The sequence below is a fragment of the Macrotis lagotis genome, chromosome 4 (assembly GCF_037893015.1).
Source record: "Macrotis lagotis isolate mMagLag1 chromosome 4, bilby.v1.9.chrom.fasta, whole genome shotgun sequence".
Classification (NCBI taxonomy): domain Eukaryota; kingdom Metazoa; phylum Chordata; class Mammalia; order Peramelemorphia; family Peramelidae; genus Macrotis; species Macrotis lagotis.
The window spans coordinates 170,022,669-170,041,212 of record NC_133661.1 but is presented as its reverse complement, the minus strand read 5'-3'; the positions used below and the strand labels follow the sequence as shown (position 1 = coordinate 170,041,212).

The window sequence follows — 18,544 nt, the reverse complement described above, 5'->3', positions numbered from 1 at the left end:
CACATTTATGTATATATATATATATATATAGTATGAGAGTGCATATCTATGTACACATTTTTCTTTCAAAGATCTCATTTTAGTGATGCACACATGCTTCACTCTGAAAATATAGAGTGCATCACAGTATATTAAACAAACCAGTTTTTTTTTTTAATTTTGTTAAACATGTTTACAAATTAGTGATTTTTGGCATGAGGAATTAGACTTAAGGAAAGAGATACATAAGAGATAATTTTTATAAAGTGTTCATCAGATTCTAAAGGGTTGTTTTTTGTACATGTGTTTTGTTTTGTTTTGCTTTTCTTCCTCTGGATATGTATAATATAGTCCATAGCCAGTCTAATACAATTGTCCTAACTCTCTGGACTGAGGAGTGGAGCTGCTTACATCAAGAGTGTTCATCTCACAATATTATTATTGATGTGTACGGTGTTCTCTTGATTCTAATCCCTTCACTCAGCAGCAGATCCTGAAAGTCACTGCATGCTTCTCCAGAAACCATTCACGGTTTCTTATAGAACAATAGTATTCCATACTTCATGTACCATAACTTGCTTAGTCATTCCCCAATTAATGAGCATCCCTTCAATTTCCAATTCTTTGCCACTACAAAAAGAGCTGTTGTGAATATTTTGGAACCAATTTCAGAGAAAATGAAATTGAACAAGCCATCAAAGAACTCCCTAAGAAAAAAATCCCATGAACAGATAGATTCACAAGCAAATTCTACCAAACATTTAAAGAACCATATGAACTATTTGAAAAAACTAGTCAAAGAAAGACTCTGACCAAATTCCTTTTATGACATAAATATGGTGCTTATACCGAAACCAGGAAGAGTCAAAGCAGAGAAAGAAAATTATAAACCAATTTCTCTAATAATTTTGATGGAAAAATTTTAAAAAATAATAATAATATATAACGGTGATCATAAACTATGATCAGGTAAGAATTATAACAGGAATGCAAGGCTGAATCAATATCAGAAAAACTAACAGCATAATTGATCATATCAATAACAAAATCAATTGAAATTATATAATTATAGCAATATAGAAAAAGCCTTTGTTAAAATACAGTATCCATTCTTACTAAAAATACTGGAGGGGCTGCTAGGTGGCGCAGTGAATACAGCACAGGCCTTGGAGTCAGGAGTACCTGGGTTCAAATCCGACCTCAGACACTTAATAATTACCTAGCCATATGGCCTTGGGCAAGCCACTTAACTCCGTTGCCTTGAAAAAAAATCTAAAAACAAATACTGGAAAGCACAGGAATCAATGGAGTTTACCATGAAATGATAGATAATATTTATCTAAAATCATTTGTTAACATTATCTGTTATGGGGATGTTAGAAGCCTTCCCAATACAATAAGGGTTGAAGCAAGGATATCCATTATCACCTCTATTATTCAATATTGTACTAGAAATATTAGCTATAGCAATAAGAGGTGAAAAAGAAATTAAAAGAATCAGAATAGGCAAAGAGGAAACAAAACTCATTCTTTGCAGATGATATGATAATATAATGTTTCAAAAATGTTATAGAATCAATTATAAACACTTCAAAATGTTAACAATTTAACCAAGTTACAATATACAAAATAAACTCACATAACTCATCAGCACTTCTAAATATTACTGACAAGATCCAGCAGCTAGAGATAGAGAAATTATATTTAAAATAATGATAGTGTAGATGATATAAAATATTTGAGAGTATACCTGCCAAGGCAAACTCAGCAAGTATATGAACACAGCTACACAAGACTTTTCACACAAAGTCAGATCTAAACAAGTGGAAAAATATTAACTGCTCAAGGGTAGACTAAGCCCATGTTATAAAAAATGAGAACTCCATCTAAATTAAGCTGTTTATTTAGTGCCTGAATAATGAAACAAAAAAATTTTATAGACCTAGAAAAAAGAATAACAAGATTCATCTGGAAGAACAAAAAATAGAAGATATTAAGGGTTAGTGGTAAAAAAAAAAGGCAAAAGAAGATGGTCAAGTTTTATCAGATCTCAAATTGTATTATAAATTGATAACTATCAAAACAATCTGGTGCTGCCTCTCAAACTGGCCAATATGACAAGAAAGGGCAATGATCTATGTTGGAAGGGATGTGGGAAATCTGGGAAACTAATACACTGTTGGTGGAGCTGTGATCTCATCCAGCCTTTCTGGAGAGCAATTTGGAATTATGCCCAAAAGGCAACAAAAATGTGCATACTCTATGATCCAGCAATACCACTACTGGGTCTATACCCTGAAGAGATTATGAGAAAGGGTAAAAACATCACTTGTACCAAAATATTCATAGCAGCTCTCTTTGTGGTGGCAAGGAATTGGAAATTGAATCAATGTCCATCAATTGAGGAGTAGCTTAATAAACTGTGGTATATGTATGTGATGGAATGCTATTATTCTATTAGAAACCAGGAGGGTTGGGAACTCAGGGAAGCCTGGGAGGATTTGCATGAACTGATGCTGAAGGAGATGAGCAGAACCAGAAGAATACTATACACCCTAACAGTAACAAGGGTGATGAACAACCTTAATGGACTTGCTCATATCAACAGGGCAACAATCAGACACAATTTTGAGGTATCTGTGATGGAGAATGCCATCTATATACTGAGAAAAAATTGTGGAGTTTGAACAAAGACCAAAGACTATTACTTTAATTTTTTAAAAAGTATCATATTTTGTAATTCTGATATATATCATACATTATGTTTCTTCCTTAGGGGGGCAACTAGGTGTCACAGTGGATAGAACACTGGCCCTGGAGTCAGGAGTACCTGAGTTCAAATCCGGCCTCAGATGCTTAATAATTGCCTAGCTGTGTGATCTTCAGCAAGTCACTTAATCCCATTGCCTTAAATAAAAATTTTATTTAAAAAAAAAGTTTGCATATGTTTCTTCCTTAGGGATATGATTTCTTTCTTATCACATTCAACTTAGATCAATACATACCATAGAAACAATGTAAAGACTAACAAACTTCATTCTGTGGGGGGAGGGAGGAGAGAAGCAAGATCAGGGGAAAAATTATAAAATTCAAAATAAAGAAAATCTTTCTTAAAAAACAATCTGGTGCTGTTTAGAAAATAGAGTGGTGGATCAATGGAACAGATTAGACACAAATTACATTATGGAAAATGATTATAGCAATCTACTACATGATAAATTTAAAGAGTCGAACATTTGGACCAAAAACTCAAATGACAAAAAACTGCTAGGATAACTGGGAAACAATATGATAGAAACTAGGTATAAATCAACATTTCACACTATATATGAAGATAAGGTCAAAAGGAATACATGATTTACCCATAATGAGTGGTATCATAAGCAAATTATGAGAGCATGGAACAGTTTAATTGTCAGATTTATGAATATGGGAAGAATTTAGGACCAGAGAACATTACCAAATGTAAAATAAATCATTTTGATTATATAAAAACTAAAAAGCTATTCAAACAAAACCAATGCAATCAAAATTGTATTGAAAGAAAAAATTGATGGAAAAATTTTGTGACAAGTATCCCTGAAAAAGAGCTCATTTCTCAAATATATAGAAAACAGAGTCAATTTTTTTTTGGCAAGGCAATGGAGTTAAGTAGCTTGCCCAAGGTCACACAGCTAGGCAATTATTAAATATCTGAGGCCAGATTTGAACTCAGGTACTCCTGACTCCAAGGTCAGTGCTCTACCCACTGTGCCACCTAGCCACCCTGAGTCAGACTTATAAAAATTCAAGTCATTTCCCAACTGATAAATGTTCAAAGAATATAGACAGTCAATTTTCAGGCAAAGAAATCAAGGCTTCATGGAGAACTATGAAAAAAATGCTCTAAATTACTATTGATCAGAGAAATGAAAATTAAAACAGCTTTGAGGTAGCAACTCAAAACCTATCAGAGTGATTAACATGGCAAAAAAAGATAAACATTGAATGTTAAAGGGGATTTAGGAAAACTGGGACACTAATGCATAGTTAGTGGAATTGTAAACTGTTCCAATGAACCTGGAAATTCATTCGGACCTATGCTTCAATGGATATAAAACTGTGTCTACCCTCCTGATTCAGCAATATTGAGCTAAATCTTTCCCAAAGATATAAAGGATCTATTTTTACAAAAAACATTTATTACAGCCCTTTTTTGTGACTAAGAACTGGAAATCAAAGGAATGCCAAATAATTAGGAAATGGCAAGCTATGGTAAATTATTGTAATGAAATACTATTGGGCTATAAGAAATGACAAGCAGGAAGTTTTCAGATAAATCTTATAAAGACTTACATGAATTGATGCAAAATAAAATGAACAGAAACAGGAAAATGTAGTATACAATAGTAGCAAAATTATTCAATGTAGAATGGTGACTGACATAGCTACTCTGAGCAATACAATGATCCAAGACAATAGCAAAGAACTAATGATGAAGCATGCTATCCGTTTGCAGAGAAAGAACTGATATGGTCTGAATGCAGACTGAAACACACTACTTTTCACTTTCTTTCCTTCCTTTTTCTTTTATTTGAGTCTTCTTATACAAAATGACAAATAATTGAACAGGTATACCTGATTTCTTCCTTTCTGAAGGAGAAGAAAGGAAAGAAAGGAAGGGAGGGATAGAATTTGGAACTAGAAATGTTAAATAAAAATGCTTTAAAAGATACAAATAGATACCAAAGGATTCTGAGATAAGCCCTAAGACAACTAGTTATATGATAGAATAAAAATTTCTAAATATCTCTGGTCAAAGTCAAAATTGTTCAGTCACAGGTTGTTGTAGAGACCCAAAGGCACAGTAACTTCTAGGAGGTTTTGTGAACACTGACCAAAAGGAAGAGGAAAGAACCTATTTTATATAATGTGTTTGTCTCCCTTCGTTCCACAAATGCTAGATTTCATTAGCTAAGATTTCATTCAAGCTAAGATGGTGGCCATTAGCAACTACTAAATAATAGACTAAAGTATATGATATTATCACCTATCGACCCCTTGCATAATTTTCTCCCTACTATGAACTAATTGGATGAATTCAAAAGTTTAATACACATAAACAAAACTTTGTCATTTATAATAATGAAAGCTAACATTTCTATAGAGCTTTAAGCTTTGCAAAGAACTTGATAGAAACTAGTTCATTTGATCTTCACAGCAATCTTGTGAGGCAAGGCACTATTAATTTTCCCCATCTGAGACTGAGAAATTAAGTGACTTGTTTAGGGTCATACAGCTAGTAATAAACTAAGTTTTTTAAATTTTTTATTTATTTAAGGCAATGGGGTTAAGTGACTTGCCCAAGGTCACACAGCCAGGTAATTATTACATGTCTGATGTAATAATGAATTTGAACTGAGATCATCCTGACTCCAGAGCAGGTCGTAACAATTATAATCGGGATTTGAATTTAGAATTTTTTTTTTTTAGGTTTTTGCAAGGCAAATGGGGTTGAGTGGCTTGCCCAAGGCCACACAGCTAGGTAATTATTAAGTGCCTGAGACCGGATTTGAACCCAGGTACTCCTGACTCCAGGGCCGGTGCTTTATCCATTGCACCACCTAGCCACCCCTGAATTTAGAATTTCTGACTGAAAAGCCATTATTCTATTCACTATGCCATTTAATTTATGGATTCTCATTATTTCAGTCAATCTATAAACCATGATGAAGAAGAAACTCTGGCATTTGTGGACATTAAAAGCCAAATATTAAAGGCAATTAGCGTTTATCCATTTTTCCCTTTCCCTGCCCCTCCAAAGTAGATGTTCAAGAAAGGGAAATAAAACCTCTACCAAGTCAATATCTCTATTGAAGAAATTGCAACACTACTTTACAACAAAGATTTGAAATCTCCAATCATTGCTCATTTTGTTTATTATGCAGGTTTTTTTTTTAACCTAAGGGGAAATGCAGACTTAAGAGGTTTCCATTTCCTGGGTTAGAATTTCCACTGAAGAAAAGAAAGAAGAGCAAAGAAAGAGAGAAAGGAACCTTAGGGACCAAGGCTATGTGCAAAGTGCCTGAAGGATAAACTGATATGTAGCCTGGAGCAACTAACCTTGCTGCAGTCAGCAGGGAAGGAATTGGAGCAGGCAGCCAGCAGGGAAGTCATCTCTGTTTGAAGCAAAATGATGTACCTCCCACAAAGACTGAGCAGAGAAGCACAGGCAGCATCAGGTCCTCTCTTGTGAGCTCTAGTTCTGGAACTCTAACTTGCCCACAGGGCATTTCCACTTGAAAGCATCTCAAGCAGAACATGGTAGCTCACCTTACTTCCCATCAGACCTGAACCTTTAGATATTAGAATGGCATAGAAGAGGTGCTGACTTTGGAGGCAAAAGATGTGTCTTTTACTTCTGGTTCTGTTCCTTAATAGCTTTATTGCCTAGGATAAATCAATTAACCCTTCTGATACAGTTTCCTTTTTTGTACAATGGGGTGGAGGGGTTGGCACAGACCTTAAAGTTCCCTTATTGCCTCTAATAAATCTATCATCTTGCCTTCACTAAGGGGAATGAATTAATCCCTTTAGAATTCTGTAGTGACAAGGAGCTGCCTTGATTTGTGGTTGAGAATGAAAACTCACTTAATCCCCTTTATATAGGGTCTAAACCCCAATTTCACATCCTATCTACACAATCCCTGGGATAGCAAGGCTTATGTAGTGATGGTCATTTGCGATTCCTCTGTAGATAGACAGGTGGATACATACATAGATGATATATAGATATTCCTCACCCTCTATCACTCCTTAAACTAAAAAAATAAAACAAACCCCAAAACATCAATAACTCTCCTTTACTTACAATGGAAGGTACATTCAGTTTAGTTATTTGAGGATAACAGATCAATTTGTATATTGCAGTCAGTCTTCAAACAACTTAGTTCAGTGGTGAGCACTATTGCTTATTGGAACATTCCTTCACAGGCAAAGTCTAGGAACACATCTTAATAATGTGTTATTATTTTAAGGGGCAGGAAGGCATATAGATAAAGGTGCATCTTTGAAGTAAGAAAGAAGGCTTCTAATCCAACTTGACTCATATTAGCTATATAATAGTGTTTCAGATGATTGTCTAAGAATATAAATCATAGATAGGTGGCTAATTGGCAATGGTAGGGGGAATTTCTACACTGAAAATTCTAGACTCTGATGAAATAACAGATCCTGTCTGTCTGTCTGTCTGTCTGTCTGTCTGTCTGTCTCTCTCTCTCTCTCTCTCTCTCTCTCTATATATATATATATATATGTATATATATGTATATATGTATATATATGTAAATATACACATAACTATTACATATAAATAAAATATATTCAGATAGATCAGACTGTAAGTATTTTCTTAAAAAGGAAATGTAGTGTATTCTCTTATTGGTCTAATAACAAAAAAGGCATTATTTTCTGTAAGAATAAAAAAATCTATAATGGTTAACTAAATGAGACAAAAATCATCTCTGTCCCCAAAAGGTTACACACTTATAGGTGTGAAAACAAAAATACCTCATGTGATAACACGTGGTTATTTTATTATTGGGCTAGGAATTCTATTATCTCTCATGCTTAAATAGTTCTCCAAAACACTGTATATGTTATAACTTTATATTTATACACAGATCTGCTTAAGATATAAGCTATAATTCTTTCCCAAATATGACTAGTATAAACTTTAAAGTGTGCTATCTATTCAGTGTTATTTTTCCTACATAAAATTGACATGCATATTGTATTCTTACACATTTATGTATATATATATATATTATGTATGAGAGTGCATATCTATGACACATTTTTCTTTCAAAGATCTCATTTTAGTGATGCACACATGCTTCACTCTGAAAATATAGAGTGCATCACAATATATTAAACAAACCAGTTTTTTTTTTTAATTTTGTTAAACATGTTTACAAATTAGTGATTTTTGGCATGAGGAATTAGACTTAAGGAAAGAGATACATAAGAGATAATTTTTATAAAGTGTTCATCAGATTCTAAAGGGTTGTTTTTTGTACATGTGTTTTGTTTTGTTTTGCTTTTCTTCCTCTGGATATGTATAATATAGTCCATAGCCAGTCTAATACAATTGTCCTAACTCTCTGGACTGAGGAGTGGAGCTGCTTACATCAAGAGTGTTCATCTCACAATATTATTATTGATGTGTACGGTGTTCTCTTGATTCTAATCCCTTCACTCAGCAGCAGATCCTGAAAGTCACTGCATGCTTCTCCAGAAACCATTCACGGTTTCTTATAGAACAATAGTATTCCATACTTCATGTACCATAACTTGCTTAGTCATTCCCCAATTAATGAGCATCCCTTCAATTTCCAATTCTTTGCCACTACAAAAAGAGCTGTTGTGAATATTTTGGAACCAATTTCAGAGAAAATGAAATTGAACAAGCCATCAAAGAACTCCCTAAGAAAAAAATCCCATGAACAGATAGATTCACAAGCAAATTCTACCAAACATTTAAAGAACCATATGAACTATTTGAAAAACTAGTCAAAGAAAGACTCTGACCAAATTCCTTTTATGACATAAATATGGTGCTTATACCGAAACCAGGAAGAGTCAAAGCAGAGAAAGAAAATTATAAACCAATTTCTCTAATAATTTTGATGGAAAAATTTTAAAAAATAATAATAATATATAACGGTGATCATAAACTATGATCAGGTAAGAATTATAACAGGAATGCAAGGCATGAATCAATATCAGAAAAACTAACAGCATAATTGATCATATCAATAACAAAATCAATTGAAATTATATAATTATAGCAATATAGAAAAAGCCTTTGTTAAAATACAGTATCCATTCTTACTAAAAATACTGGAGGGGCTGCTAGGTGGCGCAGTGAATACAGCACAGGCCTTGGAGTCAGGAGTACCTGGGTTCAAATCCGACCTCAGACACTTAATAATTACCTAGCCATATGGCCTTGGGCAAGCCACTTAACTCCGTTGCCTTGAAAAAAAATCTAAAAAACAAATACTGGAAAGCACAGGAATCAATGGAGTTTACCATGAAATGATAGATAATATTTATCTAAAATCATTTGTTAACATTATCTGTTATGGGGATGTTAGAAGCCTTCCCAATACAATAAGGGTTGAAGCAAGGATATCCATTATCACCTCTATTATTCAATATTGTACTAGAAATATTAGCTATAGCAATAAGAGGTGAAAAAGAAATTAAAAGAATCAGAATAGGCAAAGAGGAAACAAAACTCATTCTTTGCAGATGATATGATAATATAATGTTTAAAAATGTTATAGAATCAATTATAAACACTTCAAAATGTTAACAATTTAACCAAGTTACAATATACAAAATAAACTCACATAACTCATCAGCACTTCTAAATATTACTGACAAGATCCAGCAGCTAGAGATAGAGAAATTATATTTAAAATAATGATAGTGTAGATGATATAAAATATTTGAGAGTATACCTGCCAAGGCAAACTCAGCAAGTATATGAACACAGCTACACAAGACTTTTCACACAAAGTCAGATCTAAACAAGTGGAAAAATATTAACTGCTCAAGGGTAGACTAAGCCCATGTTATAAAAATGAGAACTCCATCTAAATTAAGCTGTTTATTTAGTGCCTGAATAATGAAACAAAAAAATTTTATAGACCTAGAAAAAAGAATAACAAGATTCATCTGGAAGAACAAAAAATAGAAGATATTAAGGGTTAGTGGTAAAAAAAAAGGCAAAAGAAGATGGTCAAGTTTTATCAGATCTCAAATTGTATTATAAATTGATAACTATCAAAACAATCTGGTGCTGCCTCTCAAACTGGCCAATATGACAAGAAAGGGCAATGATCTATGTTGGAAGGGATGTGGGAAATCTGGGAAACTAATACACTGTTGGTGGAGCTGTGATCTCATCCAGCCTTTCTGGAGAGCAATTTGGAATTATGCCCAAAAGGCAACAAAAATGTGCATACTCTATGATCCAGCAATACCACTACTGGGTCTATACCCTGAAGAGATTATGAGAAAGGGTAAAAACATCACTTGTACCAAAATATTCATAGCAGCTCTCTTTGTGGTGGCAAGGAATTGGAAATTGAATCAATGTCCATCAATTGAGGAGTAGCTTAATAAACTGTGGTATATGTATGTGATGGAATGCTATTATTCTATTAGAAACCAGGAGGGTTGGGAACTCAGGGAAGCCTGGGAGGATTTGCATGAACTGATGCTGAAGGAGATGAGCAGAACCAGAAGAATACTATACACCCTAACAGTAACAAGGGGGTGATGAACAACCTTAATGGACTTGCTCATATCAACAGGGCAACAATCAGACACAATTTTGAGGTATCTGTGATGGAGAATGCCATCTATATACTGAGAAAAAATTGTGGAGTTTGAACAAAGACCAAAGACTATTACTTTAATTTTTTAAAAAGTATCATATTTTGTAATTCTGATATATATCATACATTATGTTTCTTCCTTAGGGGGGCAACTAGGTGTCACAGTGGATAGAACACTGGCCCTGGAGTCAGGAGTACCTGAGTTCAAATCCGGCCTCAGATGCTTAATAATTGCCTAGCTGTGTGATCTTCAGGCAAGTCACTTAATCCCATTGCCTTAAATAAAAATTTTATTTAAAAAAAAAGTTTGCATATGTTTCTTCCTTAGGGATATGATTTCTTTCTTATCACATTCAACTTAGATCAATACATACCATAGAAACAATGTAAAGACTAACAAACTTCATTCTGTGGGGGGAGGGAGGAGAGAAGCAAGATCAGGGGAAAAATTATAAAATTCAAAATAAAGAAAATCTTTCTTAAAAAACAATCTGGTGCTGTTTAGAAAATAGAGTGGTGGATCAATGGAACAGATTAGACACAAATTACATTATGGAAAATGATTATAGCAATCTACTACATGATAAATTTAAAGAGTCGAACATTTGGACCAAAAACTCAAATGACAAAAAACTGCTAGGATAACTGGGAAACAATATGATAGAAACTAGGTATAAATCAACATTTCACACTATATATGAAGATAAGGTCAAAAGGAATACATGATTTACCCATAATGAGTGGTATCATAAGCAAATTATGAGAGCATGGAACAGTTTAATTGTCAGATTTATGAATATGGGAAGAATTTAGGACCAGAGAACATTACCAAATGTAAAATAAATCATTTTGATTATATAAAAACTAAAAAGCTATTCAAACAAAACCAATGCAATCAAAATTGTATTGAAAGAAAAAATTGATGGAAAAATTTTGTGACAAGTATCCCTGAAAAAGAGCTCATTTCTCAAATATATAGAAAACAGAGTCAATTTTTTTTTGGCAAGGCAATGGAGTTAAGTAGCTTGCCCAAGGTCACACAGCTAGGCAATTATTAAATATCTGAGGCCAGATTTGAACTCAGGTACTCCTGACTCCAAGGTCAGTGCTCTACCCACTGTGCCACCTAGCCACCCTGAGTCAGACTTATAAAAATTCAAGTCATTTCCCAACTGATAAATGTTCAAAGAATATAGACAGTCAATTTTCAGGCAAAGAAATCAAGGCTTCATGGAGAACTATGAAAAAAATGCTCTAAATTACTATTGATCAGAGAAATGAAAATTAAAACAGCTTTGAGGTAGCAACTCAAACCTATCAGAGTGATTAACATGGCAAAAAAAGATAAACATTGAATGTTAAAGGGGATTTAGGAAAACTGGGACACTAATGCATAGTTAGTGGAATTGTAAACTGTTCCAATGAACCTGGAAATTCATTCGGACCTATGCTTCAATGGATATAAAACTGTGTCTACCCTCCTGATTCAGCAATATTGAGCTAAATCTTTCCCAAAGATATAAAGGATCTATTTTTACAAAAAACATTTATTACAGCCCTTTTTTGTGACTAAGAACTGGAAATCAAAGGAATGCCAAATAATTAGGAAATGGCAAGCTATGGTAAATTATTGTAATGAAATACTATTGGGCTATAAGAAATGACAAGCAGGAAGTTTTCAGATAAATCTTATAAAGACTTACATGAATTGATGCAAAATAAAATGAACAGAAACAGGAAAATGTAGTATACAATAGTAGCAAAATTATTCAATGTAGAATGGTGACTGACATAGCTACTCTGAGCAATACAATGATCCAAGACAATAGCAAAGAACTAATGATGAAGCATGCTATCCGTTTGCAGAGAAAGAACTGATATGGTCTGAATGCAGACTGAAACACACTACTTTTCACTTTCTTTCCTTCCTTTTTCTTTTATTTGAGTCTTCTTATACAAAATGACAAATAATTGAACAGGTATACCTGATTTCTTCCTTTCTGAAGGAGAAGAAAGGAAAGAAAGGAAGGGAGGGATAGAATTTGGAACTAGAAATGTTAAATAAAAATGCTTTAAAAGATACAAATAGATACCAAAGGATTCTGAGATAAGCCCTAAGACCATTTCTAAATATCTCTGGTCAAAGTCAAAATTGTTCAGTCACAGGTTGTTGTAGAGACCCAAAGGCACAGTAACTTCTAGGAGGTTTTGTAAGAAGTATTCAAATTAAGAAGTATTCAAATTGTCTGTTGCACAGAATTTATAATAAGTTGGCTCAGTCACTGTAATCTGGAAAAGAAAATTTCATTTGTCAGAAAGTGGATACTATATTATGCCGATGTCAAATATAGGAAGAAATTCCTCAATTAGTTATCCATAAGCACCTAGGCTAAAGTGATGAGATGTAGGGAATGGTCAGATCTTTGAATTCTTATGGATATGTGATAATATTTTAAATCAGTTTTATTATTATTTTACAATTTTTTAATTTATGTAATTGACTGATCTTGTGAAACAACAATCTGGCTTTCACTTACCTTCGGTGAAGAATCAGCATGAGGAATAGGGTAAGACAAGGTGCCAAGTTGGGAGGAACTGGAGGATCTGTAATCTGCATTTTTGTGCTTGTGTGTTTCTGAAGGAAATGCAAGGAAAGGCTCAGGCTTAAAAAGCTGTGAATCTTCACAATAATTAAGAATCACTCTTGCTCTCTCTCCTGTTTCATGTCTTTCCAAAGTTCCTAGGAAACAGGATCAGAAAAGAAAATAGAACTATGTGAAAAAATGTCTAACAACTCCAAAGTCTACAGTAGCTAAAAATTATAATGCTTCAAGGTAATGTGCTATTCTGATTTCTAACAGAATGGGAAAAATGCTTCTGAGCCTTTCAAAGAATCCTGACTAAAGCTGAAACAATGGGCTTGAAATGCCTGCCTGCTTCTACATACATCTTTGCTCACTGAGATCAATGGGACATTCAATACTCTGGAACAATAAAACCTGGCACTTAGTATACAGTATGTGCATAATCAATAACTAACAATAATAGAATATTTTACTGCTGCCCCCTAGTGTTTAAGTCACAAACAGCAGGAACAACGAACTTGGCTCTTCTAAATGGTATCTTGTATCTCACTGGACTCATGATTTAGAACCTCTCCAAGTACAGGAACATTCAGTTTAAAAGAGGAACAGAAGTAACTGCATACATGCAATTACTGCTTTTCTCTTTTTTTTCCATTTTCCGTCTATATGATTTAAAGAATTGATACTACTTTTGTATGTCTAAACAGAATTGTTCCAGCAGCTGTGCCTTTGTGCCTTACGATTAGGAAGGGGGGGAATGTAATATTTCCTTTATTTTTTATTCCCTTCTTCTAGAATGATTTTAACCTGGAGTTCAATAACTTAAATAGATATGTATGTGTGTGTAGATGAGCATATATAAACATACATATGCACACACATGTGTATACACATGTATCTACATGTATACATATTTACACACACAAACTACACTCATATATCTTTATGACAATTTCAATATAATTGATTTCCTTTATAATCTTTTTAATCTTTTTTTTACTATTAGATACATTATTCTGTAGTGACACATAGGTTTTACTAGAGTACCAAAGGGGTCTATGACACATGAAAGGCTAAGAACTTATACTCAAGAGACTACACATAAGTAAAAGAGTGGGGCATTATTGGAGTGAAAAAGGAACAATCAAAATATAGAATAAATTAATAAAAACCTCTTCTGTGGAAAGTAGCTTACAAACAGTAAAGTCTTTTTTTGTAAAACACAATGAGCACTCAAGATCTCAATAAATATGAATTAATGATGATCAGAGAATCTCATCAGTGATGGATTCATTTGGATTATCTATGCCATGTTAAACATATAGCATATCCTGCTGAGTAAAGATACCAAAGGAAGTTAGTCTTGTCAATTAAAAATAAATTTTATTTCAAAAATTATACAAAATGCAAGAAACATAGAGAAAAAATAGAATCAATATTTAATGACAAGAAATTATATTTCCAAAAAGGATTGGGGGGGGAATAGGAGGTCTAGACCCGAAATTTTATTAGCATATGGAACTTCCAATATGGAAATTCTCTTCATCAATGTAGATGATAATTTTCAAGTCTCAAGATAGTTAACATCTATCTGAAGCTATCATCCTGAGTTTTTCTGACCCTAAGGAAAGTTCTTAATCCTTCATATAATAATATTTAAGGATCATATTATAAATTTCATGGGAGAGAAGGAACAGGTATTTACTAAGTTACTACTATGTATTAGGAACTTTGCTAGATGCTCTATAAATATTATTTCTTTCTAACCTCACAATAACCCTGGGAGGGAGATGACTTGTCCAGGATCACAGATATAGGAAGTATCTAAGTCTAGCTTTGAACTCAGATTCAGTGAACTACTTAGCTGACTTGAGAGAAGATGATTTGACTTCACAAATCTGTGTCGATTCTAGTCAATATATCCAGTATAATCTTTTTTCCCCTTTTATTGCAACCAAAAAAATGCAAGTACCTCAAATTCCATGTTAAAATCACTGTTAAAATACTGGCAAATCAATAGTCTGAAAATTTCTCCGTTTTTTTTATATCATTTCCTTTATTCCTCATAAATGAGGGCCTAGAAAATCTAGAATGAAAGGTTATTATTCTTTGAAGTATTTTCTTAAAAAGGAAATGTAGTGTATTCTCTTATTGGTCTAATAACAAAAAAGGCATTATTTTCTGTAAGAATAAAAAAATCTATAATGGTTAACTAAATGAGACAAAAATCATCTCTGTCCCCAAAAGGTTACACACTTATAGGTGTGAAAACAAAAATACCTCATGTGATAACACGTGGTTATTTTATTATTGGGCTAGGAATTCTATTATCTCTCATGCTTAAATAGTTCTCCAAAACACTGTATATGTTATAACTTTATATTTATACACAGATCTGCTTAAGATATAAGCTATAATTCTTTCCCAAATCTGACTAGTATAAACTTTAAAGTGTGCTATCTATTCAGTGTTATTTTTCCTACATAAAATTGACATGCATATTGTATTCTTACACATTTATGTATATATATATATAGTATGAGAGTGCATATCTATGCACACATTTTTCTTTCAAAGATCTCATTTTAGTGATGCACACATGCTTCACTCTGAAAATATAGAGTGCATCACAATATATTAAACAAACCAGTTTTTTTTTTAATTTTGTTAAACATGTTTACAAATTAGTGATTTTTGGCATGAGGAATTAGACTTAAGGAAAGAGATACATAAGAGATAATTTTTATAAAGTGTTCATCAGATTCTAAAGGGTTGTTTTTTGTGCATGTGTTTTGTTTTGTTTTGCTTTTCTTCCTCTGGATATGTATAATATAGTCCATAGCCAGTCTAATACAATTGTCCTAACTCTCTGGACTGAGGAGTGGAGCTGCTTACATCAAGAGTGTTCATCTCACAATATTATTATTGATGTGTACGGTGTTCTCTTGATTCTAATCCCTTCACTCAGCAGCAGATCCTGAAAGTCACTGCATGCTTCTCCAGAAACCATTCACGGTTTCTTATAGAACAATAGTATTCCATACTTCATGTACCATAACTTGCTTAGTCATTCCCCAATTAATGAGCATCCCTTCAATTTCCAATTCTTTGCCACTACAAAAAGAGCTGTTGTGAATATTTTGGAACCAATTTCAGAGAAAATGAAATTGAACAAGCCATCAAAGAACTCCCTAAGAAAAAAATCCCATGAACAGATAGATTCAGCAAGCAAATTCTACCAAACATTTAAAGAACCATATGAACTATTTGAAAAACTAGTCAAAGAAAGACTCTGACCAAATTCCTTTTATGACATAAATATGGTGCTTATACCGAAACCAGGAAGAGTCAAAGCAGAGAAAGAAAATTATAAACCAATTTCTCTAATAATTTTGATGGAAAAATTTTAAAAAATAATAATAATATATAACGGTGATCATAAACTATGATCAGGTAAGAATTATAACAGGAATGCAAGGATGAATCAATATCAGAAAAACTAACAGCATAATTGATCATATCAATAACAAAATCAATTGAAATTATATAATTATAGCAATATAGAAAAAGCCTTTGTTAAAATACAGTATCCATTCTTACTAAAAATACTGGAGGGGCTGCTAGGTGGCGCAGTGAATACAGCACAGGCCTTGGAGTCAGGAGTACCTGGGTTCAAATCCGACCTGAGACACTTTAATAATTACCTAGCCATATGGCCTTGGGCAAGCCACTTAACTCTGTTGCCTTGAAAAAAAATCTAAAAAAAAATACTGGAAAGCACAGGAATCAATGGAGTTTACCATGAAATGATAGATAATATTTATCTAAAATCATTTGTTAACATTATCTGTTATGGGGATGTTAGAAGCCTTCCCAATACAATAAGGGTTGAAGCAAGGATATCCATTATCACCTCTATTATTCAATATTGTACTAGAAATATTAGCTATAGCAATAAGAGGTGAAAAAGAAATTAAAAGAATCAGAATAGGCAAAGAGGAAACAAAACTCATTCTTTGCAGATGATATGATAATATAATGTTTAAAAATGTTATAGAATCAATTATAAACACTTCAAAATGTTAACAATTTAACCAAGTTACAATATACAAAATAAACTCACATAACTCATCAGCACTTCTAAATATTACTGACAAGATCCAGCAGCTAGAGATAGAGAAATTATATTTAAAATAATGATAGTGTAGATGATATAAAATATTTGAGAGTATACCTGCCAAGGCAAACTCAGCAAGTATATGAACACAGCTACACAAGACTTTTCACACAAAGTCAGATCTAAACAAGTGGAAAAATATTAACTGCTCAAGGGTAGACTAAGCCCATGTTATAAAAATGAGAACTCCATCTAAATTAAGCTGTTTATTTAGTGCCTGAATAATGAAACAAAAAAATATTTTATAGACCTAGAAAAAAGAATAACAAGATTCATCTGGAAGAACAAAAAATAGAAGATATTAAGGGTTAGTGGTAAAAAAAAGGCAAAAGAAGATGGTCAAGTTTTATCAGATCTCAAATTGTATTATAAATTGATAACTATCAAAACAATCTGGTGCTGCCTCTCAAACTGGCCAATATGACAAGAAAGGGCAATGATCTATGTTGGAAGGGATGTGGGAAATCTGGGAAACTAATACACTGTTGGTGGAGCTGTGATCTCATCCAGCCTTTCTGGAGAGCAATTTGGAATTATGCCCAAAAGGCAACAAAAATGTGCATACTCTATGATCCAGCAATACCACTACTGGGTCTATACCCTGAAGAGATTATGAGAAAGGGTAAAAACATCACTTGTACCAAAATATTCATAGCAGCTCTCTTTGTGGTGGCAAGGAATTGGAAATTGAATCAATGTCCATCAATTGAGGAGTAGCTTAATAAACTGTGGTATATGTATGTGATGGAATGCTATTATTCTATTAGAAACCAGGAGGGTTGGGAACTCAGGGAAGCCTGGGAGGATTTGCATGAACTGATGCTGAAGGAGATGAGCAGAACCAGAAGAATACTATACACCCTAACAGTAACATGGGGGTGATGAACAACCTTAATGGACTTGCTCATATCAACAGGGCAACAATCAGACACAATTTTGAGGTATCTGTGATGGAGAATGCCATCTATATACTGAGAAAAAATTGTGGAGTTTGAACAAAGACCAAAGACTATTACTTTAATTTTTTAAAAAGTATCATATTTTGTAATTCTGATATATATCATACATTATGTTTCTTCCTTAGGGGGGCAACTAGGTGTCACAGTGGATAGAACACTGGCCCTGGAGTCAGGAGTACCTGAGTTCAAATCCGGCCTCAGATGCTTAATAATTGCCTAGCTGTGTGACCTTCGGCAAGTCACTTAATCCCATTGCCTTAAATAAAAATTTTATTTAAAAAAAAAGTTTGCATATGTTTCTTCCTTAGGGATATGATTTCTTTCTTATCACATTCAAATTAGATCAATACATACCATAGAAACAATGTAAAGACTAACAAACTTCATTCTGTGGGGGGAGGGAGGAGAGAAGCAAGATCAGGGGAAAAATTATAAAATTCAAAATAAAGAAAATCT

General features: G+C 33.3%; 1 protein-coding gene across 1 annotated transcript in view; it reads right to left on the bottom strand.

Annotated features, from left to right (window-relative positions):
* Positions 1-18,544, bottom strand: part of WDR72 (WD repeat domain 72) — a 362,471-nt gene that overhangs the window by 233,116 nt on the left and 110,811 nt on the right. The window contains exon 16 of the mRNA XM_074234646.1: positions 12,905-13,107. Within this exon, the coding sequence (XP_074090747.1) occupies positions 12,905-13,107 (203 nt within the window). The remainder of the gene's footprint in view (positions 1-12,904; positions 13,108-18,544) is intronic.